The following is a 26,780-nucleotide window of genomic DNA, read 5'->3' as shown; positions in this document are numbered from 1 at the left end:
TTGAAATTCTCCCTACTGGTCCGCTGTTGGGGTCACTTCAACAGTCCATTTTATGGAGCTCACCCAACTTACACGACAGCTTACTGTATAATAAAGATGAGATATTAAAGTTCATAAAACAAGATAAAATAATTTATGTACTTTTTATGAAATTCCACACTCTTCTATGACTTGAGTTATAGTAACAAGATATTTGTTTGTCAGCACAGTGTGGAAACTGTGATCGGGGTGGTGGTGGAGGGTCACCCTAAAGATGTAAGAAAAAAATACCAAGTCAAAAGCAATAACTGAATGAAGGGGTAGAGTGACACCTTAAAAACATTCTCCATAAAATATGTTCCCTATATGTTTAATAAAATCCAAACAGTTAATGATGTTTCAAAACATTCGGGAAATCTGGGTTTAATAATAGTTTACCTATAACCAAAGGGCATTTTATGTTCACTGTATGAATACAAGACCTATCCACTAAAAAATGGTTTCGTTTCCTTTCCTCTTCCACTTTCCTTCCTAAACAAGACAGCCCCAGAGCAGTTCGGTGGGATTCATTTCGGGAGGCATCAGTGCGGTGGGGCTGGGGAGGGACCGTGGTGTCAGAGTGGAATGTCAGAGCCAGACCAGCATGAGAGGAGTACCGTGCAAGGGGTGTCAGTACAGTGTGGGGTGTCAGCCTGAGAGGGGAATGGAGAGCAATTCACACAAGGGAGACCCAGCATATAGCGTTCAAGACCAAGCACGGGGCGGGGGGCGCATCCCTGCTGGGTGGAGGTGGTGGCCACAGCGGCAATTTAAGCCTGGCTGCATACAAGGAGATCGATCAAATAATATAATGAAGTACTTCACTGTAAGAGAAAAGAATTTAAAATGCAGAAAACCAGAAGTAACTCTTGCGTTGGACTGGAATTAGACATATCATTATGGGCGGATGGTTTTCAAGATATATGGATAAATATAAAAAAATTAGCTGGAAATATGTATGTACGTGAAAATAAAATATATTCCTTAGCTCTGTCTACTTAAGAGTACCCGGGAGCATTGATAACCCATTAGCAATGAGCACTCAAATCTTTGCTTCTAAATACCACTATCTGGTAAAAGAACCATGGCTCCTTGGAGAAATGAATGATTCCAGGGCTTGAGCACAGAAATTGTAAGTTGAGCCTAGAACAGCTTATTTGCCAGAAAGTAAAAAAAAAATGCCCCCCAAATTATGGGAGGATGCCAAAAACACAAAGGACAGCTTGAAGGGTCTCTCATTGGCCAAGACTGGGACAACTTGAACATCAAAATAAATGAGTTTAACAGGTTATAACCTAATTGCAGCAGAAATCCAAGAGTCTGGACTGATATACATATATAAGTAAATAATAAATCGAGAGTTTAATGGCAAAAGGGACAACCATAAAATCTCAATATACCTCCCTACAAAATATGTATTAATTTCACAGGTAAAAGAAAAACTTTACAAGAGAATAAAGTTAACTGTTTTTCTGTTAAACTACCCTAAAATCTATCAAAATATTTAGACCACACATAACAATGCTCAACAATCAGGTTGAACAGGTAAACTAAAGGTAACTGTTTTCAAATTTAAAGCCATTAAATCCAGTTTGTATTCATGAAATATGAGCACATTTCTATTCCAAACGGTGCCACATATGTATTCTTTTTTCTCTCTCTCTCTCTCTCTCTCTCTCTCTTAAAGTCAAAGGAAAAAGTTATTTAGGCTTCTAGGGCTAAGCCATCTCTGATCAGGTACATTACCAGAATTGGTGTCAGTGCAAGTTACAGATGAGTAGCTGGAGAATTTTAGCAGGTTAAGAGGAAGATGAGATGTGAGTAATAAATAAGTGAGAAAAGAACAAGTTTTCATTTTGTTGTTCTTTGTTGCTGTTATTTTCAGAGATTAATGCATTTAGCTTTGACTATATGCTCCATCAGTCTAAAAGTATCTTTATCATATTTAAACTTTGCAAATGGAACATGGGAGAAACTATTCAATATAGTTTAAGCAGATCCCGCAAAATGATATTTCCAACTTCTTTTTCAAAGGGGAAATTGCTTCCAGAAGTTTCTCATACAGAGTAAACTTTCCCATTAGAATTGCATGGGTGTGGGTGGTCCACATTTACAGAAATCCTCTGAAATAATTGATGATCCATGTGTAGCTGTTCACTTTGACACATTAGACGAAATGCAGAAAGAAGCAATAGCAACATAAAGCGAAGATATTATCTAAGAACTGCTTCAGATAGGGGAAAGAATGAGGAAAGTGAATTCACACATTGATTTCACTGCCTTTGCAATTGGCCTTTTAACTCTTCTCCTTTCTAATTCTTTAAAATGATAACAATTAAGGACAATAAGATTTCCGGGAGGAAAAACACAACCTCTGGCATTAGCAGAGAAGCAGCAGCTTTGTTTAAAAACAGATCACTGCCAGAGGTTCTTAGTCTATATTCTATAATACAGGCTATAATCTGTATTCTGATTTTAGTCTATAGCGGTGCTATTCACTTCAGTGGTCACCACCATGCTGGCTTGTGGAGACTTCAAATGTGGCCAGTCTGATGTAAAATGTGCTATAAGTATAAAATACAAACCAGTTATTGAAATTTTATTACAAAAAAAAAAGAATGTAAAATATCTCACTCATAAATTTTATATTACTTGAAATGATAGTAGTTTGGATATATCGGGTTAACTAAATTTATTATTAAAATTAATTTCATCTGTTTCTTTTACTTTTTTTTACCGAGGCCATTAGAAAAATTAAAGTTGTATATGTGGCTCGCATTTGTGTTTTGCATTATATTTCTCTTGGACAGCCTGGTCCATAGAATGCCCTTCATTGTTATTATCAAGTTAGAACACAAAGAATCACACTTTTAGTCTTTTGTGAATGTGTAAAAATTTTCAAAAAAAGTCGGAAAATAATGCAAAACCAGAAAATGTTCCTCTCCTCGAATTCAAGAAGTAGCAGACAGGTCAGTGCACATAAAGCAAGTGTTCACAGCTGCCTTTCCCAGACCCAGTAGAGCACTGCCAAATTAGTTCTACATAACTGCTGTTCGCCGGACAGGACTTGCTCCATGTTATAAGCATGCCACTGTATTTGAATTAACTTAGCCAAATTGTAATGAGGCTGCATCAGAAACAGGAAGAAAAGACCGAAAATAAAAGAAGGGACAATGGAAATGTTGAGACTACGACAGCAAGGCGGGCTGGCCTCTCATCCTCTAAGTGCACAGGGGCTTAACCTGGCTGTCGTAAGTGCATACGGGATCAGAAATGCTGTGAGCCTGTCTCCCCAGCTGTGCCCACCGATGGCTTATGCATGGGCTTAGAAGTTAGAGAAAAACAATGCCTCTGAATAAAACACAGGAAGCGTCCATTGTGAGAGGAAAGTCAAAGAGCTATATTTTAATGTCCCTTCAACAAATGCTTCTGAACAGCATCTGAAGAGGCAGCATGATGGGCACACGCTCTTCCACCCCTTGCCCGCGGCAGTCGGAGCTTCCCAGAGCATCTACGCATCTAAATAAAGAACTCCACCGAGAGAGAAAATGGAAGGGAACCCTTCTCCTTCCACTGCTAATCTCCTCAGACAGACTGACTTTCATACACAGCACTTATAATATCGCTTTATGCTTTGGAGAGAATGATTTGGCCTATTTTTTTCTGTATCCATTTAACAGACGGCTGTGTTATCATGGGTTTCTATTATACCTTGGTCTGGTTATTTTATGAAGCCTATATTACACTGAGTAGTAAAGGGGCAAGGGATATTCAGGAAGAAGAGAAATGGCTACAACAGATCTAAACACCTCTCCAGGTACCTTGCCAGTCTTACTTCTTATTTTTGATGTGATATCGACTGCAAACCCAGCTTCAGTCTCACTCACGTTAAACTGATGCTCCGAGAAGAAACTGGCATGGGACTTTTGCCTGGGCCTGAGTTTAAAACCATCAGGCTCATAATAAAGCTCTCGAAGGCTTGAACTATTTCCAAGTTCCTTTCACACTAGCCTCCTTCTTTTCTTTCCCTTCAGATGTAAAAATTGGTTGCTTGTACGTTTTGAATAACAGAAGGCAGAAAATTCCAGGGAAAAGAAAAAAAAAAAAAACGATTAACTAATTCATTTTTCTCTGATTTAAAAATCTCTTCACACTGCTAGACTGCCAAAAGGGGACAAGCCATACCTACGATTGCTTTGTGGGACAAAATACCAGGTACTTGAAAGCTTTAGTAAATACAAGAATATCATGCTGTTCATTGATACCAAACGTGGACGAACTGAACTTATTAGTAGTGCTAAGGATGGTTGAAAGGCAAGGGTGCAGACATATACATCTAAAGTTGTTTTGACTCAACTGACAGTATTAAATTAGAGGTACATGTAAAGACCCACAAAGAGACAACAGGAGAAATGGGTTAATCATAGAATATTTACTAAATATCCTAAAACTTTGATATTTCTCAAGAACTTTTGAAAACACATTTTTGAGTTATGTGCTTTCCACTTACAGAAGCTACACTTTTAATCAGGAGAATCTTTGGTATATTTGGCAAGGTAGGGGTTCTAGAGGCAAATTTAAATTATATTTCTAACACTCCTATTTATTTTAAAGAAGTGCTGTTTTATGAAATCCAGCATTAGCGTATTACTGTATAAAAATAGCCATCATCTGTAGTAATTCTGTAGCTTATAATGCTTAAAAATTGGGGGGAACTTTTTTGTAAGGTTGGAATCTGCTTATTTAAAATAAGAAAGGTGCTCTAACTTGGCCATTTTTCATTAGTCCTCCTTCAAAAAGCCATTAACAATGGCTTCACCTACTCACCGCATGAAAAGAACTTCTTGAAGCATGTGAGCTTTCCCACTGGTCAAATGTACAATAAGAAAACCGTTCTCTCTCTCTTGGATATAAAACTACACATTTTCATTTTTGATAGGCTTTAAAAAACATAACGTCTCAAAGCTAGGAACACTTTTGTTCCAGTCAGGCGTGAGCATCACATAACACGGACGGACCTTGAGGGCATTATGCTGAGTGAAATAAGTCAGACAGAGAAAGACAAATCCTGTACATCTCACTTGTATGTGGCATCTTAAAAAAAAAAAAAAAAGTTCATAGATACAGGGAACTGATTGATGGTTGCCAGAGGTGGGGGGTGGGCGAAATCAGTGGATAAAGGGAGTCAAGAGGTACAAACTTGCAGTTAAATAATAAACAAGTCATGAAATATAATGTAGTGCATGGCAACTGTAGTTAATAATGCCATAATGTATATTTGAAAGTTCCTACGAGAGATCTTAAAAGGTTTCCTCACAAAAACAAAACTTGAAACTATGTATGGTGACATATATGAACTGATCGTTCCATAATACATGCAAATATCAAATCATTATGTTGCACTAATCTGATATTGTATGTATTTTAAAATATTAAAACCTATGAAAATGAAAGACTTTAAGATATTAGGAAGTGAGCTAGGTAGGTATCCCTGATGGAAGGAACAGTCTAGGGCAGAGGCCCTGGGATAGGGCTGTGTCTGATGTGGGAAGGGAAACCACGGGGTAGTGAGGCCGGCGTGCAGTGAGCAAGGGAATAAAATTAGAGATGAGGTTAAGGGCTAGAACATACAGAACCTTTTGTGCTATTTTAAAGACTAACTTTGACTCTGAGAACACTGGGGAGACATCAGGAAGCTTCTATGCGGAGAAATAAAGTGACAGAACTTGTTTCAAAGGATTATTCTGGCATCTTGGAGGAGAACAGACTTTGCACAGAGCAAAGGGAAAAGCAGGAGACCAGTTAGGAGGCGTTTAAAGAATCGAGCTGAGAGCAAATGGCGGCGCAGAAAGGGAAGATGAGAAGGTGAGACGTGGCGGGATCCTGGATACACTTTCAGGTCAATGCTATAGGGTCAGATATATTTTTTTTTCAAATCAATGCTATAGTATTAAATGTAAAACGGGAACCGAAGAGAGAAGTCAGGGATGTCACCTTCCTTATGTCATTTTCCCCAGTTCACACGATTAGATTTAGTACTTCCAACTCTGTGTACCATGGCACCCCAAATATCTTCTTTATATCTCTACCATGGTACGTACCCTCTAGTAATTATTAGTGCAGGCTTATATACCCCCACTTGCCTAGGCATTTCTTCTCAAGGGGAAATGCAGTGACATTTTTTATACCTCTATTCCTAATACCTAGTAAAATCCCTGTCACATGATGATGATCAAAACTTGTTTGATGAACAAACAAATTGAGGACGGAATGAAGCCATTTGTGCTACGTATGATCCTTTGCAGGTGGCATAATAGTCTCCAACTTGCATAACAGAAACATTATTCAGCGAATTCTTATTTCTCCCATACTCAGGCTGTTCTTACTGCCTTTTGGTCAATTCACATTTACGATGAAGTGTGCATGTTGCAGTCCATGTGGCTTCAAAATAGGAAATCAATTTTTATTCTTCTCTGCTTATATATGTCTTTGCAGCCTTTATTGCTCATTCAGAAATGTATGTTGAATACAAAACAGTAGTTCTAAAACCAAATTTATATTTAGGCTAAATCTGTCCAACAAGTTCTCAAAGTGTAGTAGAAATGACAAAAATAGGAGTAAAAATGAATATATATGTATGTATATATATTCATATACTTATGTAAAAAGAATAATATGCATATATGCACATGTTTGAATATAAACAGCATAAAAATATCTTCAGTAGAACTATTTTAGTTTCTCACAAATAGGCACCAAGGAACGAAAGGGGTCATCAAGACATTCCAAACCTTGACATTTGTAAAAAAGTCCATGAAACATATCATATTTATACATATAGTTTCCAATTTTGGAAATAAATTCCTTTGTATATAATTGATTTTTCTACCTAGCTATAGGGCAATGTTTCATACAAATGTTTGGCTCAAAAGATAACTATGTGCTTGTCGACATAGAAAGATTATAAAAATAGTAAGACCAGAGTGGTTATGAATAACTATGTGTAGCAAGGATAAAAGCTCTCTTTTTCTTTTTCTTTTTTTAACTTTCAAGTGAAAACAAAACAAAACAAAACACACACATACATTTCAGCAACCATGAGCAGCCTTGCGTTCCGGAGCCAGAGCGTATCCTTATAGTCGGGCCCCTTTCGTTATGGAGGTGAGAACTTTGGTGAGCACATTTGTTGGTGTGTTTGTCTGTCTGTCTGTTTAACCACAGACACAAAAGTCGAGTACCTATCCATTGTTCTTAGGAACCTCATCTAAGAAAGCAACCCATATCAACTTGCTTCAGACTATAACATCCAGTATAATTTTTAATTTTTTAAATGGTTATCTCCATTTGTGGGAGAGTATATTTGCATATATTGTGTGTGTATCTTTTTATGTATGTATAATATATATTGTATTATTATTCTATCAACCTGGTCTTCCGCTGGTTTGCTTTCTGCGTGCAAGAGAGGGAAGACCCAGTAGAAAGAACTCATATAGAATGATCAGCAGACCCCTGCAATATGCCACCAAGCCAAGGGTTGAAGAGCGAGATGGCCAAGAGTGGACCCTTTGAGAAGATGACCAATGGACTCTAGGAGCACTTTTATCTGATTACCCAGCATAAAGTTTCCTTTTCTGCTCTGTAATTCCCTCAAGTTGTTCTCAAGCCTTCCATAAAGTTACATTAGCCTTACGTTAGCTGTGTGATGGGGAGTAAAGCAGGGACTCTACATTCGTGATGAGAGCAAAGTGGCCCGAGGGAGAGCTTCGACCTGGGGAGAAGCAGTTATGTCACCAAGTGAGAAACAAGGGGGCGGGGGGGAATTCAAGCTCCGGTCCAGAGTGATAAGTGTAACTGGGGATGGAGTTCCAGAATGGGCAAGTACAACAAACTGGTCTGTCTCTGAGTTGAGATGACATAATCAATCTACACATAATCAAAATAGAATTTTGAAAAGTTTTTAGCCAAGTAATGACTAAAAAAAAGACCAGAAATCTCTAGCCAGGTATGATTTTGCCTAATGCATAGGTCATAATCTAACACATAGATTATGATGAAAATTACAATATTTGTAGAAATTCTGTTATAAACATAGTTCCTTAGAACCATTAAAATTATGACTTTTAAGGTCAAAAATAGTTAAACATCAATAATATCATATGGTTTGACCTTATAAATTTCAAAATAATATTATATAAGGATATCCTGCTCTTTTATAGCTGTGATTACTTTGGTATTATGCATTGGTTTTATGAAATTTAATATCAGAAGATTCTTTATTCTGGGACACTTACATATCAAACATTCAGTATCATTAAACCCAATCCTGAATGGGTATACAACCCTGAATGAGAACAGAGACTACCTCTTTATAGGAAAGAACATATCTGGTCTTCATACAATTTAATGTCCATCTATAGTTTTCTTTAAAAGCAGGTTGCTCTATTTTATTTAAACTCTTATCCTGATGCTTCTATTTAAATAAAACTACTAGCAGATCTTAAAATAAATACAGATAATATAATATCTTAAATAATATATATATATATATGCAGATAATACATTTAAATTCATCAGAGATTTAGAAACTGACACTAAACTCACCAAATATGAGCATAGCATATAAATTTTAAATCTTCCATAGTATTATTATTTTTTTTAACGTATTCCTTGAGTTAGAGCAACAGCATTTATGGTGTTTTACTGGATTCGTGAGGATAGGAGAGGTTACAAAATAAAACAAACGGCCCCTCAATCTCAATGACTGAAATGTAGCAAAGGTTAATTCCTCACTTGTGCTAAATGCCCATGACATGCCAGGGGCCCAGGCTGACACAGCACCATGATCTCCTATGGCCATTGTTCCAGAAGCAAGTAATCTCTGAGGGGCTCACAGGCACAATGCAATCTTGTTCCCATTCTCTCGCATCAGTTCTGCCCACAACTCATTGGCCAGAACTATTCATATGGCTCACCAGCCACAGGGAAGAGGAAGAACAATGTTAACTTTTTCTGGAAGGGGAGGCAAATGGAAATGTTTCACGAGTAGCACTGACTAACGGGGGGTTCTTCTTTGTTCAAAAAAGCAGGAGATCTTACATATCTGTGTGTGTCTGTGTGTGTGTGTGTGTCTACATGCATGCACATATGCACATATCATTAATTGGAAGCCATTCTTTTGATTTAAATCAAGTTTGAGGCAGGAAGAACTAAATTAGCTTACTACAATTAGGGTGCCATCCACTGAACACTAAACAAATCATTATACTTTGTTGAAAAAGATGGTCAAATAATCCCTGATTAAACTTCAATGGTTCCCCCTTACTTCATCTCCAACCGACCACAAACAAAATAATATTCTTTTAGTAAGAGCCATCTATGAAGAGGAACTGAAAACAAATTCATGTTTTTGATCCATCTTTGAGAACACACTTGCTCGTGTTCTCGGCAAACACAGGCTTTATTTTTTGTAAAATGTGATTGATTTTAGCTTTGAATATAGGCAAGCACAATACTTTGATTTGAAGAAGAAAGCCCAAAAACAATTTTGAAAGCAAAGTTCATGGTGGCCACTTTTCCTAACACAAATTCTCAGAACAGATGACAGTCTCAAAACAGTCAAAAGAGATAGATAATATTATTATCTTGATGCATTAAATCCCTATAATGTTCTCTCTAGCTAAAGAAAATGAAATTACTTACAAAGTGCTTTGAGGCAAAAACTATTAGCTGACTTTCCTATTACAAACAAATGAATAGAAAAAATTACTCTGAATTTCTTTTACCAGATGACAGTCTGTGAAATACTTGAAGCAAAAAGAATATACAATTTATAAAAAGTGAAGATTCAACTTAAAACCTAAAAGAAAGGAATCTTCTTGCATGTGTTAATTTTTTAAAGTAATAATTGAAATATTCTCTCCAGGTTTAATAAAAGGAAAATACAAATGGATTCCACCTCAGTCCACACATTAGGACACTAGAAAAATCCATGGCTCTAATTCAAGATAAGTATTAAGATAATAGTAATATGAGTAGATTTAAAAAACACTTAATGCAGAAACTAGTTTTCAAGCCCATAGAACATCCAACATATTTGAATTTCCTATACCTCCTTTTTTTCCTAGGCAATTCTGGACTCTGGGCTTGTGATTAAATTCTAGCAATAACATGTTTTCTTAGTTATCTTTTCATTTGTGTTTACTTATTATTTCAACCAGATAAGTGGTTCAGATATGGAAGTACAGCATTTTATGCTCCTACCTAGAATAACATATGATGATACAGAGATGATAGTCTCAGAACTTCACAGGATTATTTGATTTGGGGCAATATTTGATACTAATTTCTTCTGAAAAACCCTTGCGGGGGAGAACAAGTGTTTAGTAAGCATTCAACCACATCACACACTCTTCCCACTGAATCTTCACAGCAGCCTCATAAAGGAGGTTAAATCTCATTTTATTAGAAAATAGATACTCAGAAAGATTAGCTATTTTGGTGACAATTCACAGAGCTAATAAACAGTTAAGACAGAATTAAAGCTTAGTCCTATGGGCCCCAAAGCTCATGTCACTGATCCATACAGTAACACAATTAGTGACCAAAGTAAATTCATAAAGCCCTTCTCTGTAGCTACGTAGTAAAAGATAAGTCAGGTTCAGGAACTTATTTCTAAAGTGTTGATATTACCTACATATAAAATAAAAAGAAGAACAGAACAGCAATAACGACAGTACATAACCAACTTTGGAAAGCTTCGCAGCAAAGAGGCTAGAAGGATGGGCTGAGTCAAGTCATCTGGGCTGATTACAAATTCTCCACTTACTAGCTGTGACCTTAAGCAAATAGCCTTACTTCTCTGTGGTTCAGTTTCCTTATTAGAATTATTTGAGAGCTGAGCACTTTGTATCATGAGCTCATTTCATATTTAAAAAAGAAACAAAGTTTATTGTTAAAGAAAAGAATATCCACTTTTACCACTCTCAAATCCTATTTTATTTTCTGGTTTATTTTTGACTTGCAGAGAACTTAACGTTTGATTTGCAAAGGCTCTTAGGATGCAACATAATACTGAGACTATACAGAGACATAATTTGGGGTCTTGGTTCTACCGAAAGGACTGTTCAGAAAATTTACTTAGAAATTAGACATGTACTAGAGTGTGAGAGTTACTGTTGCCTCGAAGCATAATTTAAATCTTATAGTGCTATTTTTTCTTTTATTTTTATTCTTCTTTTTAATTGACTATTTACTAAATAAATAATAACTGGCTGAGCCGAGTCTGGGACTGGAAAGAGAAGAAACGTTCTCCTTGGCATGACCAAACGGAGACCAGCAAATGAATCTCAAAGTCTGATTGCTCTGATCTGTTCCCCCATAGAACAGCCTCCTCATGGGATAGAAAAGAAGGGCTCTTTATATGGGCCTTATTTTTAATAGCCCATCATGATACTGCTTGCTTCTATTTTATGTTATTCTTAACTATTAGCCAAAAAAGAGTTATATGCATTAAAATATAAATCTAAGAAATCTTGTGATCATTGTATATTGTGTCCACAGTCTTACTTCAAACAGTCATTTATAATTACTTTACTTTAGTATCTTGACAAGGGAATAACCACAAAAAAAAAAAAAAAAAAAAAACCAAGAAAAAACTTGAGATGGAGTGATGCTCCATCTCAAAACAGGTTATAAATCAAAGCAACGACTACAAAATTTGATGTACTATCTGAAGATTAAAGAAAGAAAGGAAGGAAGGGAGGAAGGAGAAAAAATTGAAATGAGGCTATTTTAAGAACTAATCAAAGAGTCAGTGCCTTGTTATTCAAAACTCCTTTCTCCATCTCTAGAAGAAAAGTAAAAATTATAAAGATCAATAAGGAACTGAACCACCTATGTAATCCTTCTAATACAGAGATCAGCCTCAAACTACCACAGGTGAAGATTTATTCCCAGAACCTAATATAGTGCTCGTCATACAGCACTTAGTAAATACCTTTTTAATCAATGAATAAATAAATGATTTAGGAATGAACTGTACCTTAAATAATCTCCTAACAAATAAGTCTTCAAATAACAAATGAATCTGCATTAGGTGAATCTTTCTATACTCACAGCTTCCATTGTCACTGTGTTGTGATGACCCCACCAAACTCTCTCTCCAGCTCCCATCCTTCCTACATTCCAAGCTTGCATATGCAAGCAAGCTTGGAATGTAGGAATGTAGGACGGACCTGCTTGAATTAGCCATCTGGATGTCCAACTCATCCATTAATTACGACATATCCAACATGGCATTCTTACTCCTCTCATCTAATCAGAATCTCTCATTTTTCTGTGTTTTATAATCCCATCCAAAGCTAAAATCACAAATGTCATCCTTTCTCTTTACTGTCCACAGCTAATGGATTGTTCCTTCTATCCTCTGAATAATTTTGAAATCTGTATTTTCATCTCTATCCCACTGCTACTGTAGATCCTTATTCTGTGCAATAATCCTGTAATACTCTCTCTCAATTGATTTCCTACATCCAGTTTTGTTTCTAATCCATCTTCCTCACTGTTGACAAGATCATTTGTTTCCCTTACTTCAAATCCTTCAATGGCTCCCTAAGGTTTTCAAAATAAAGTCTAACTTATTTCAAATGGCATGTAAAGCTTTTCACATTAAAAGCACTTCTCCCATAAGAAATAATGACAAAGTGTGCTCTTGCAACCTTTCCTGAGACCAGGCTGCCACTGCTCTTTAACTGCCCATCTCTGGACAAGAGCAAGACCCTCCAAGTCCTAGCTGTCACTGATGGGAGGTATCACCACCCTGCGTGAGGTTCAAAGAAGACCGAATGCTCTAGCCAGCAGAAGAAAAAACTATGTCCCTCCATATTCTCAGCTTCCTTCATAATGCTGAGGCCAAATATAAGTTCTAGAGACAGTATTTCAAGGCCTCTTGTCACTAAAGCTTTCCCATTGACAAGAGTTTTTTTCAGTATAATGTAAAGCAGTTTTGTAAACTGAGCATCGCCATTTGCACGAACATCTCCAGAGCCGAGGGAAATGGTATGGGTAAAGAGGTGATGCTTGCTGCCCACTCACTGCGGCCAGCTGTAGCACCACATGGCCTGACGACACTGGCCCACTGCGGTGGGGGCTGTGGTGTCTATCTCATGGAACATTCCAAACACGATGGTACAGGTGCATCATACAAGAGCTACGCAGAAATCCCAGCCTTTCACACCCAAGGAATCTATGCCCAATTCCCTGCTTGCTTAGGAATTTACCTTCTGATTCCGTGATCACATCCTATTTCTATTACACCTGCCTGAGATATCAGTATTATTGAGATATCCTGGGTAATACGATAATACCATCGTATTACCCAGGATAGGGGTAATACGTATTACTGATATCGTATTACCCCTATCCTGGGTAATACAATAGTATTATCGTATTACCCAGGATATCTCAATAAAATGTATTTCCTAAATGGAAACATCATTTCCTTAGAAGAGCGTGCAAAGCTTCATAGAAAAAGACAATTAGTCATACCAATTCTTGCTGTTGAACACGTGCCTACTTTCCATTAGAGCTTAAAAATAATGAAATAAGCACTTTTACAGAAACTCGTATGTCTCCGTGGAAAAATTATTGAGGTCATTATTATGTTCCTTGAGGAGCGGCAGATTAACTATAATTATAAGTGATGCTTCTAAAACAATGCAATGTTGTTCTAAACATTTCCTCTTCGAATATTTCAGATGGATTATCTATAACAACATGTTTCAGCATGTTCCTCAGAAGCAATTTTTCCTTATTTCTAAACATAATATTTTCATTAAAATTAGTCTTTATTGGAAACAGAATACACTTTAACACACCCACACGCAAAGAAATCAAACCACATATGATTAGAGCTATATGTCTGTACTTAACTAACATGCTTTAAGAAGATTTATTTTTAAAAAATCATAAGACTGGAATCTATTATTAGCCAAAATCTTTGCATTCAAGGAAAGCACATGTTTTAGTATTAACACTTGGAAATTTGATGCTATATGTTATTTTATATTTTTATATTCTGTACAAGTTACATTTTTTAATAGAGAGGATTTAAGTTATCAAAAATATTTAGCATTTTTGTTGATCAAAATTGAAAACGAGAAATAACCTCGTTGCTTCTAAATATTTAGAAAGTTTTTAAAAGTTGGAGCATCCGCAATAGTTTAGTTACGGAAGGTAAGGAATACACGGTGAATAGTCACCGGCCTGGTTCATCTTTGTAAAGATGACAATTAAAATGCATTTAGCTGGTTTTCATTTAATTATACTCTTGAGTGAGTTATTTGAACTAAAATTATCTAATAATATTTTTTCCACCACTGTAGAGATTTTAGGATTTCATCTATAAAGATTTTGGTCCTGATAATCTATAGCTAAATTATAAATTGTCTCTCTTTTCTTTCTTCATATTCTTTGTTGAATTTGCGATTCGATTTTATCATTTCCTTAAACTGCATTGTAAATTAGAAAACACACAACTGCTCAAATTGACAGCTCCATTTCAAATGGCTCACCTGTCTGGAGCACCTGCAGCTCCAGTGGGTTCACAGGAACTTGCTCATATTCTTTCCTCGCATGAACTTTCTACAGATGCAGCCACCAGAAAGGACATGTTACTAACGAGGCTAGGTAGAAGCCAAAATTAATAATAATAATAATAATAATAATAATTAATAATAAATGTTTAATAGGCTGAAAGTACAATGATACATCTCATAATTTTGGTTGAGAATCATGAAGATCACTCATAAGTAGGCGCATGAGCTTCTTTTTTATATTAAATAAACCAGTTAATGTAGAAGTTAAAACTGATTTGGAAGAATGGCCTGAAGTGTAACCTCCAAAAATTCATATGTGGAAGCCCTACCCTCCAACATGACTATATTTGGAGACAGGACTTTAAAGGAAGTAATTAAAGTAATTAAGATAGGGCTTTAAAGAAGGTAATGATGTTATAAGGGTGGAGTCCTAATCGAGTAGCGCTGGTGTCCTTGGAATAAGAGGAAAGCCACCAGAGTTCTCTCTTTCCACACATGTGCACTGAGAAAAGGCCATGTGAGGAGAGTGAGTAGGTAACACCTGCAAGCCAAGGGGAGAGACCGCACCAGAAACCATCCTTGTTGGTACCTCCAGGCTCCTGGATTGTGAGAAAATAAATTTCTATAACTGGCATCCAAATTAGAAAGGAAGAAGTAAAACTGTCATTATTTCCAGATAACATGGTACTATTTAGAGAGAATCCTAAAGATTCCACCAAAAAAAAAAAAAAAAAAACTGTTAGAACTGATGAATAAATTCAGTAAAGCAGACGATAAAAAAATTAATATTCAGAAATCTGTTGCATTTTTATACACCAATAATGAACTATCAGGAAGACAAATTAAGAAAATAATCCCATTGCGATTGCATCAAAAAATAATATACCTAGCAATAAAGTTAAGAAGGAAGTAGGAGACCTATACTCAGAAAATTATAAGACATGGAAGAAAGAAATTAAAGAAGATACAAATAAATGAAAGCATATACTGTACTCATGGATAGAAAAAATTAACATTGTTAAAATGTCTATACTACCCAAAGCAATTTATAGATTTAATGCAATCCCTATCAAAATACCAATGCCATTTCTCACAGAACTAGCCACAACAATCTTGAGACATCACGCTAGTCCCAAAAGCACTGGTTTTTAACGGTATAGACTTTTAACCTTTAATCAAATATTCTTTAATATTTAATCAAATATATCAATGTTATAAAGAAAAAATTTCCCCTTGTTCTGTGTGTTTCTTGGTGGCTTTCAAACCTTTTAATCATGATCTACACTATTAGTATGTCCACATGCATGTACGCATATAAGATATAGAATGTTAAATATAGACATGTGTGTGCATATATATATGCACATATTTTGCAAAACAATACTTTTCTTAACTAACTATAAGAGATATGTTCTGTTCAATTCAATTTTATTTAAAAAATAAATGCCTGTGTGTATTTTTTAAAATCCATTTGAAAGAAAGCCAGTTTATAGCTAGATGTTTGAGTTCTCCCTTTAGCCGTCCAAAACATTTCCTATTTATAATTTCTTTTTCTTTTAGCATTTCAAGATTTTAAAAAGTACATTGAAGTGAAAATAACCACGATATTCTCCACCCTCTACTTCCTCTCCCTCCACCTCCTTCCCTCCCTTCTCTCTCTCTCTCTCCCTCTGATGGGAAATATTGGATAGCTTACTCTCTTTCTAATGACTATAGGCAACTTGGATATAAGAAATTACATGACTTAAGAGGTTTCAAATGAAATATTTGTTTGTAGAGAGAAAATAATTTTATTGTTTCCTCTTATTCTATTTCTTTTGGATATAAGTTTAAAGAATAGTGCTTGTATCAATCGAAGATTTTGACACTGGTGTCTCTTGGCCTATGAACACTGGAAGAATGAAATGGAGGAGATAATTAAAAGAAGAGAATGGGTACTGTAAGTGCAGGTTTTACAGATTTGTTGTTCTCTCAAAAAATTCGTAAAGTTAGCTAAGACCCAGAAGCAAAAAATACAGAATTCATTATAAAACACTGCTCTGTCACACTCAAACTAATAATACTTCTGGACCTGAAAATATTAAATCAGAATTTAATTTCAAAACTACAAAATTTCACAATCAAGTTTTAAATTTCAAATTTTCCAGAAGTCATAGGTCAAAATTCTAACGTTCATTTCTATACATAAAGTTGGTCAAAATAGGTAAAAGTTCTCTTGAACGGCTGATATGTGTATATATGGAAACTGGCCATAACACTACAGTTTTGGGATGTCTATGTGTGTGTATACCTGTGTACATGTACACATGTGTACAAACGTTTATGTAAACCTAAGAAAAAAGGAAATAATATAGTAAGAAAAATTCAATATTATATAGTACATTCATTTTCCATGCTACTGATATCTTGACACAAATATTTTCTATTGTATTTTTCTTAATGAAATAAAATTTACTTTGTTCCTTTGAAGAAAAAAAGAAATGAAACAAAAGAAAGAAGAAAAAGACATAATACAGAAGACATTTTCAATTACATCTTTTTTTCATTTGAAATGATATTCAGGACATAGACGGTATCTGACACATAGAAGTCTTTAGCAAGTATCTGTTAAAGTGAATAAATTATAACTATTATGATAGCCTCATACAGCAAATTCACACCAAACATAAACATTAAAAATGTAAATAACATTTAAATATTTTAAAATCTTTCTGTTAAAAAGACCCCTTTACTGAATTAGCTAAATAGAAGTGTTTTGACAACTGTTTTAATTCTCACCTCTTCCTTTGTCTTTTTTGAGATCACTCGGAGCCAGTCTCCGATCATGCTCAGGACAGCCGCAAAATAAGCAAGCCCTACCAGGATCCAAAACCACACGACAGGCTTATAGAAGTCTAGGTACTCAATATCTGATCCACCTGTGAGAAAAACAACACAAGAGAACAAAATCACTTCAGATTCATAAAAGTTCATATAGACATTTGCCAAAATCATCAACTGAATTTTGACTTGCAAAACAAAAGCTTCTTGTCAATTGATCCATATTATTTTTTCCATATGGAATTCCTCATTTTCCCCCATGTAATAAGCTTTATCTAGTTTTCAAGAACCAGTTAAATAAGTTTTTCTTAATGAGGCATTTCATTACTTCTCCAGGTCATAATGATTTTTTCTTGCTCCATGTTTCTTTTTTGTTTATTATAATCTGTCTTATAATTAAGTCTCCCATTTAGTATTCTTTGTGTACTAGTTTCTTCTTTCATCCTTGTTGTAACGGAAGACAGAGAAACATTTTTTTTGTTGTTTTTGGTATGTATTTAACTTAGTATATTTACCTTATTGCCAATCAATTCACACTGAACAACCAACTCAATGAGTGGTTCTTATTTTAAAATTATCGATTCAATGCATAAATAACAATTGCCAGAGGCAATAACTTAGTGGGTGTAATTTGAACAAGTAGTAGTTTTCAGGTGAGACTGCCATTCATTATTCTCAGACTTTTCAGATGAATTCCCATGTTTTTCATACATTTAAATCCCTAGCTCCCGAGAAAATAATCAGCAAAGGAGTTATTTTGCTTTACTTGAATCTTCATTACTTCTCCATCCATTTGGTACACAGTAACTGCACCTATGAGAATCTGCAAATATTTCCACACATCCCTATTTCAGCACATTTTAACGAGCTACTTATTAACTCCCCAAAACTAAGCAGTTGTTTTTTTTTTTTTTTCACAAGAAAGGGAAAAAAGTCTCTCTCTCTTGAGAAATTTATAATTTAGCCTGAGAAATCCCCACATAGACAATTAACCATAATGGAGTATATCCAATGATAGTGAAAGAGAATAAAACAGAGCTAGGAGAAGACATAGAAGACATGATTTTCACTTCTGGAAGAGGGAAGGTGAAAAGAGAGAAAATGCATCGTAAGGGAGGAGGATCCAAACAGAGACAAGTTCAGTGTGAAAATAAATGGCGTACTCAAAGGACTTTTAAGTAGCGGCTAAACCGACATATGGATGGGGGCCAGGGAGTAGATGGGAGGAAGAAGAGAAGCTAGAAAAAGTGAGTCGTGTCAGGATGTAAGGACTTATTCCTCACGCAGTAGGGAGTACGTGTGAGTTTATAGACAGATAAGTCCTATATTCACATTCGACTATATGTGCAGAAAGATCTAGTGGCAGAGAAGGAAGGATTGACAGGGAAGTCTCGCGGGAAACTTGCTCTGAACAGCTAAGAAATTACTGTGCCTGATGAGGAATGGAATGGAAAGAAGAGGCATTTTAGGGGCAGCACTGTCAGGGACTGACTGCCAGTTACTGGTGTGATCAGTGAAAGGACGGCTCTAGGATGACCAGAGACCCTCGCTTGGGAGATGATGTTAGCAAATGAACAGGAAACAAAGGAGAAGGAACAGTGGCTTAAAAGAGAAGAGGAGAGGAGAGGAGAGGGGAGGGAGGGGAGGGGAGGGGAGGGGAGGGAGGGGAGGGGAGGGGAGGGGAGGGAGGGGAGGGGAGGGGAGGAGAAAATTTCAACTGAGACACCATAGGTTTCAAGTGCTTGAGGTACAAACAGGTAAAGACACCCAGTAGGACCCTTAAACACAGATCTAACACTTAAGGGGCAGAGCAGGAGATAAGGATTTTTGGATCCACAGCAAAGAAACTGGGGATGTACAAGGATCAAGGATGTACTCGAGTTCCAAAAATTCAACCCATACAAGCAAAAGAACAGCTAATAACTAGCAAGTGTACATTAGAATCAAATATAAAATTTTGTCTATAACATTACTGTATATAAATTAGGCTTTAAGTTGTCTGCAATGACATTTTCTAAGTAGTAAAGGATCAGAGGAAAAAGAGAACATTTTTCTATCAGGCAAATAATGTTAATAGAGGTAACTTCAACTTTCATTTGGGACAAATCATTTTAGGAATTCGATTTCAAAGTAAATATATTACCTTCAAAATGTTGTGAAATTTTTTACCTTGTGCAGCGTTTTTAAAAATATCATTTCTGGGAAAGATTACAGAGGCTAAATGTATCTCATTATGGTTAAGACGTGGCCCATGGGAGATGCAACTCTACAAATTCACAGAAGCGACTTAAGAAATGTGTGTGGAAACTTGTTATATGATAGGCTCACTAGCAAATTCTATTTTTCAAATGTTTCCATTTCAATAAAACCCAAATGACATTTTTTCCAAGTACTTTCTCTTTCAAAACCAGAAAATCTTCATCCAAATAGTTGTGACTCACTTAACACTTAAATTCACCAAGATGTTGATTTTAGAAGTTAGTCCATGCTCAAGATGACTTTTTTATAAGTCTCCTTTCTTATAAACAGGATGTCACAGTTTGAAAAGAGTAAATTAGCTTAATCACTAAAAGGTTTATATTTGGATAAAATGTTTACCCCACAAGTTTTAGCAGATTCTAAGCCACAGTTGGGGAGGGGGGCGGTTCTCATTTTTAATTGCCACTCCTAAGACGAAATACTGGCCATCAAAAGATCTAGGGAAAAAAACTAATAAATATGGGAGTATTGTCAAAAACTCACAACTCCTATTCATTTTCTGATATCTAAGATTTAGGAATTAATTCCCACATCATTCAATTCTCTTGATTCGAGAATCTTATCCAAATTAAATTATCTGTAATGTTAAGATAACTTGCTAATAGGAATTCTTAGTTTTGTTTTTAAATTAGGAAACACTCAAAAAAATGTTTTTGGCTGTTGCGAGCATTCATTTTAGTCTGGCTACACTGAGAAACCTGTCCATGGGTCTCTTGCTAGTTAAGAATTTAGGATAATTTCTCTGTCCTGGATTCATTCCTTATACACCCCCTGGTCCCATGTCCACTCAGCCATGCCAATATTTTTTTTCTTTCCACGGACTCCCGAGATGTGGCTTGCAGGATGCCACAACCCACTCTCTCTTCTTGGGTTCCTCACCCACTTGGCAGGAATAGCCACCTCATGGCCGTTTTCTTTGTTGCCACCAAAAATACGCACACAAATCCTTTCCATTTTAAGAGTTTTTTGGCTAATCATTATAGGAGAGCAGACAGACGGCAATAAAAATAGCAAAGAGGGGTGGAAGTACAAAGGTTTCAGGGATCTTATAAACTTTCCAAATAGTTAAAATAAGTCTCTTCCTGACTCTCATATGATATGTGATGACCTGTTTTAAACGGTGCCATTTTCTCTCCAGATTTCTTTTCTCTGGTGCTTAAATAAGGAAATCAGCCAGAGCCTAATCTAATCTAGTAGATTAAATTGTAGGTACTAAAGAGGTAGCCCAGCAAAGGTCAGGCTGGCATTATTGCTCAGAATTCATTCACTCCTCAGATGGATTTCCTAAACATTTGAGGGAAGCTGCATTTTCACTCCTCACATTTCCACCAATTTGAGGACAGACCTATTGGGAAGATCATTTTTCCATTAATTTAAGACATACCTCCAGCTGCCTTAATCAGTAATTAAGATGGAGATTCAATTGCCATCACTCTTACAGTCTGTCCTGGAACTCGAGAGTGAAAGATTTATTGACACTTACCAAAAGTAAGTGTCCCCACTTTGCAATAGAGAAGTCATAGTCTTGGTAGGTGTTAAAATTAAAAAAAAAAAAAAAAAAAAGCAAAAACAATCAACAAAATACACGTGTCAGGTCTCACAGAAAAGGAGGCAGCAGAGCTAGAATCAAACCCAGGCCTGCCTGGCTCCATAGCGCGGGCTTCCCTCCTTTGACCCGCCTGTTTATGTCATCTATGATCTTAGCTACTGTCCTTCCCATTACTTATCCACCAGCCTTTCCCTGCTCCACACACCCCCACACTGCATGGCAGACACCTAGCTAGGCCTGGGAACACTAAATAAAATAAAATGTACTTCTTCTCTTTAGGGGTCTCACTTAGATACCAGGAGGGTCTCAAGATAAGTACTATTTTATCAGAAGGCTCCTTACCTTGCTTCCGACCTTATTCCAACAACTTCCGGCGGTGGGCCCTATTCTGTGCTAAAGAGCTTGAGTATACGATGCTCTTTCCCCTTAAATTTAATTCTTTCCCTATGACGGTCCTGAGGCACAGAATACTTATCAAGGAAAAAAATAATAAGAGATGTATCTTAGGAATGAATCATCTAGCCATTCTGGACTAAGATGATCAATTCTGGATTTTTAAAATGATATATGTATTATAAAATATATAAAGAGACATATAACTTTGTTCTAAAGAAAATGAGGATTATTTCTTACACTGGTCTATAAGTATTAAGAGTTTAGATATCAAATATTGATTTCAATTTTGGAGGTTTGACTTTATATTTATTAATCAAAGCCACGTTGCCTTAATGTAAAAGGAGAAAAAGACTTTTTTTCTGCTTTAGCATATCGTTCTTTTTTTATAGGAAACCAATTTAACTGAATGAAATATTTTCTCTGTGCTTCAAGAACTAATAGGCTCTTTCAGTAATGTTGTAAATTGTTTTCTTTTTTAAAAATGAAAATATGACTTCAGCATTAAACAGCAGCTCACCTACGAAACCAAAGCTTCTCACATACTATTAAGTCAGAAAAACACAAGACCAAAAAAAAAGTAACTAAACTTCTTTAGGATTTGAACCTATATTTTGGGATTTTCAATTTCAACTTTCAAGAAGTTGTCCATTTCCTGCTGAGTACTTGATCTAAAATTAGAAAAACTACCATTAAAATGTCTCATGATCATAAAAAAGAAAGATTAACACACTGTCTCACTCACTCATCCTTTATGAGAATGGAACTCTACAGTATAGAAGAAGTACACAATTGTTATCCTTAGAAATTACCTTTACATCTCACTGTGGCACAATCTGGAGTCTTTTTCATTAAACTTAGTACAGTTTACTGCCTGCCTCCCTAAGCTGTAACTATTAATCAGTGAATGTTTTCCCTCTCTTTTTCTTCCCCATATATTTCTACAATGCTTCTAAACATCCATTCTGAATCCTAGAAGTTAAATACTTCTTATTTGTTCACAGTCACTAGGACTTCTGAATGGTTTGAATCAACTCCATTTAATTAATCGAGAAGACAGCAATCAATCCTTTTGTGAGTTCTCTGGGAGCCTATGGCTGAATCAGGGGTTTACCAGACCCCTGATAGAATTTTCCTATATTATCAAACAGAAAAACTACCAGGAAGAAAAAAAAGGTTCACTGTTAAACTTAATTGTTCCTGGATTTAAAACATCCTGTCCCAAAGGTATAGGCAATCATTATCCCCAAGTGTAAAACACAGTATCAAATATACGATATGTGCACACCGCTATCTGAACGAATGAATAAGTGAATGAATAAATTATTAATATGCTACATCTCCCAGCAGTCATATAAGCCCTCTCTTTCCAATCAAAGCAATTACTCTGATCTATTGTGGTGGTGGTGGTAGTACTGACTGTTCTTCAGTGGCCCTCTCTCTTCATCAGGCATTTCCTTGTTATTTGTTGAATTCCTGGCAAATTTTTACTCAGTGATCAGCTGAACAATAGCAATGTTAATAAATAGCCTCTGATACAGTTGCAAAGTCAGGCAACATCAGGAATTGTTTTCTACAGGGTCTCTACTGGAACAAACTATTTTAGACAATCAAACAGAAAAAAGAAACTTGCCATGGCTTTTTCACAGAGATTTGTATGTTTTCATGATAAAATTCCCTTCCATTAATTAAGCAAGCTCTGAGCATGCTACTCAGTGAGTCATGTTATAAGGGAAAACAGTGTGGTTACTAAAAACTACATTTCCAATAATGACTTTGAAAATATAATTCCAAGAAAACTTAATGCTTAATATGAGATATACAAATATATTTTTTCCAAGTCAAAAAAAATGTGATTACAAATGACTATACAATTGCGAAAATTTGTAAAAATTTAGTAAATGTAAATGCACCAGAAGAATGTTACCTAGGATATTCTCAAATTATATTTTCTATATAGAGGAACATCACGCACTAAGCATAAAACCTGATTCACCAAGAAAGCCTTCAATAATTACCTGTGAGATGAAGACAATTTTATTATTTGACTAAATGCACCAAATTTCACTGATCAAAATTCCAAGAAGATATATTTAGATGACTAAATAAATTTACTCTCAGATGGAAAATGTGTTTTCACAATATCGACCATGGAGATTTCTTAGACCATCTAAATTTTTTGCTAAATGTTTCATTTTTATTAGAAAAGTTGGTACTATGAGTGAGCTCACTGCCTTGCGAAACTATAAATTTGCATCTGGCTTTCACTAATTCATATTATCTCTCATGAACTAACTTGGTTTACGAAAAGGAGTATTTCTAAGGACTTCTTTGGGCAGCTTCTAAACAATTTGTGGAAATGCATTCTTCGTTGCATAACCTGCTCTAACCTTAACAGTGTAGTATCTCTTAGAGAATACACCGGCTTTGAAAAATAAGAACAAATTGTGTTAAATGAGGCAATTAATTTGACTTTTCTCCAATTTTAAAGAATCACCAACTAATTTCTTTCAAATCATAAACTTAGAAGATAAATTGTAAAAGCAAGCCTGAATAAGTAGAATTCAATCTTTCACACATGTCCAAATAATTAATATTACTTTTTCAGTTTTAATGAAGAAAGGCTGATTTAGCACGCAGTCTATAAGGCAAGCATGACTTAGCAACTTATTAACTCCAGATTTCTCATCAAATAAAAAATAAAATGACAAAAGTTAATAAACAGAACACAGGCAATCAATAGTTAATTCTCAAATAGAATGTGCCATTTACTTAACTTACCTCTCTACAAATTTGACTGTAAATTATTATAGGCACTAGTAAAATCAAGTACATGATACTTTGCTAAATAATTTGCTTTCTCTCTTCTCATGTATTAGGAAGAGTCACTTGGTATGCACTGTTCTTAGCGATAGGGGTGTTTTTATTCATGTGTAGAATAAAAGTATTGGAGTAACACTATGTCCCCCCATGTCGTTCTCAGCTCTAGAACATTGAAAACTGGTCAAAGAACAAAAAGAAGAATCAGGAAGAAGCAGATATCAATCACTAAGGTGGCCAATCAGCCACTAAAACCCATTCCTTGCATAAATATAAGTATAAAATTAAAATTTGCTGGGAGATCTCTTCCTGCAGAAAAATTAGCAAAAGTTGAAATCCTCTGTTCAGTCACATACACAGAGAAACCTGAACACTATGACTTTTTGTCTTGACTAGTGATCTCTAAATCTCTTGACTCAATGTCACCAACGGTGAAAAGTGTTTGCATGTGCAAATTTAAATATATAGTTATTTATGAATTAGAAATCTATTAGGCTCTAATATATGATATCATGAACATTATGACATATGAAAAATAAAAAGTAAGGAGTGAAGTTTAAGAATACACAGAAATAGTTGTCTGGTTTCCTTCTCATGGTAGAAAGTTCACCTGCACAGACATCCTTGCTCATGCCATGAGGATGAGCACTCTGTTTCAGAGTTTTGCTCTAAAATGCCACATTGTCACGTGTTGTTCTTGAGATGCTCCTGATAATTACACTAAGGTTACAACCTGTATCCTAAACATTTATACATCGCTTTCTAAAACTTACTCTTTCGCCTTTAATAACACCACAGTTTGAAGAATATGTTCTTTAATTTGTCTTCCAAGTTCAATACAACAGTGTAATTGAACAGTCACCCTAATTAGAGCAGGGTTGACAAGCTTTAGAAAAAGCATCAGATGGTGAGTATGCACTATGGGAGGTCCATTTTCATTTTCTTTGGAGATTTGTGGACCAATAGAAAGAGGAAAAAGTTCAAGTTAGAGGAATGCCTCCTGCTTTTCTCCAGTAAAATATTAAAATAGAGTGAGAATACTATTTGTAGTGACATCTAAGAGGACATGAGAAGATTCTAAAAAGCAAACAGCGGATATTTCCCAGATGGGGTCCTCACCTTAACTCAGTGGGTAATTTTACTTTACACTCACAAAGCACTTTATAATTTTGCTTAATAGTCACAAAGACTATTTTTATGTTGAACTACATGAGGCCATTGTTTTCCAAGATCCTTAAAAAAAAACATGATTTCTGTTTTTCTAAAGAATTTTGTAAAGGACACACATTTCTTAAGACACCTTTGCCACACCTGCCCCCTTGTCCACATTCTCATTCCAAAATGCTCATGAGCACAAGGACCTAGCATATAAAGACAGGGGAAGGAGGGAGGTACATGGGGTCGAAGGGGTCAAATATGTGGTGGCATTAAAGAATTTTTTTTAAAAAGTTTTTTTTATTATTAACAGAAGACTACGATACTTGGAACAGTGTCCTACAGTTTAACAAAGATCAAAATAGCTATAAAATACATAAATTAAGGAGACAAATGAGTCAACAAAACTAGTGTCAATTTGCCTCTTCTCTAATTTATCTTTCGGTGCCTGTCACTTTTAATCATATCATACTGTTTTGTTAATTATTAACAAAGTACGTTTCTATGATTTTTCATTATTTCCTCTGTAAAATTAAAACAATGAATTTAAAGAGGATTGCATTAAAATAAAATCCTAGTAATAATAAAGATGTTTATTAAACTAAAAATGCCATGCGAATGTCATTTCATTACCCCGTTCCCCCACAATACTGTGCCATGACCCCGAATTCAGGGTCCCCACTGATAAACACAAGATGTTTTCATTGAACTTCTCTCCTCAGGCCTTTGAGGCTGGCTACTAACAGACCCACGTGATCTAGCCAGTTTCAGAGTGTTGATCTCCTAAGGTAGGTTAAAATTTTTTTTCATCTTCTACAAAACCATGAAGTAAAAATATTTGTTCTCTTTTTCCTAAGCCAGTTCATACTGTGGTCACAAATATACAACATTATTTTAGGATTCCACCCACATTTTTTTTTATTTATAATTTGTGTTTTTCTTAGAGTCATAGACCACGAGGGCCACATACTGGACTGACACAGTCTGTCGACTGTTGAAAATAACACATGCACTGTATCGTATCATTGGAATGTGCTAAGAAATTAGAACTTAAATATTCTCATAAGACAAACGAGGATAAATATGTCAGTTGATAGATGTGTTAATTAACTAGATGGTGGGAATCTTTCCACAATGTACACATGTATCAGATCACCAAGATGTACATTTAT

The 26,780-nt window shown here is 35.6% G+C and overlaps 1 protein-coding gene across 9 annotated transcripts in view; it reads right to left on the bottom strand.

Annotated features, from left to right (window-relative positions):
• The window catches only part of KCNK2 (potassium two pore domain channel subfamily K member 2), a 148,324-nt gene that overhangs the window by 9,723 nt on the left and 111,821 nt on the right, over positions 1-26,780 (bottom strand). For 8 of the 9 annotated variants that reach the window (XM_016166516.2, XM_036234502.1, XM_016166518.2 and 5 more), the window contains one exon: positions 17,391-17,530. In XM_016166516.2, the coding sequence (XP_016022002.2) occupies positions 17,391-17,530 (140 nt within the window). Of the gene's footprint in view, positions 1-14,588; positions 14,659-17,390; positions 17,531-26,780 lie in introns of all 9 variants that reach the window. The other variant, XM_036234503.1, reaches the window with a different exon arrangement.

The sequence above is a fragment of the Rousettus aegyptiacus genome, unplaced genomic scaffold (assembly GCF_014176215.1).
Source record: "Rousettus aegyptiacus isolate mRouAeg1 unplaced genomic scaffold, mRouAeg1.p scaffold_m13_p_17, whole genome shotgun sequence".
In the NCBI taxonomy this organism is placed as follows: Eukaryota; Metazoa; Chordata; class Mammalia; order Chiroptera; family Pteropodidae; genus Rousettus; species Rousettus aegyptiacus.
This window is presented reverse-complemented; position numbering and strand designations above follow the sequence as displayed.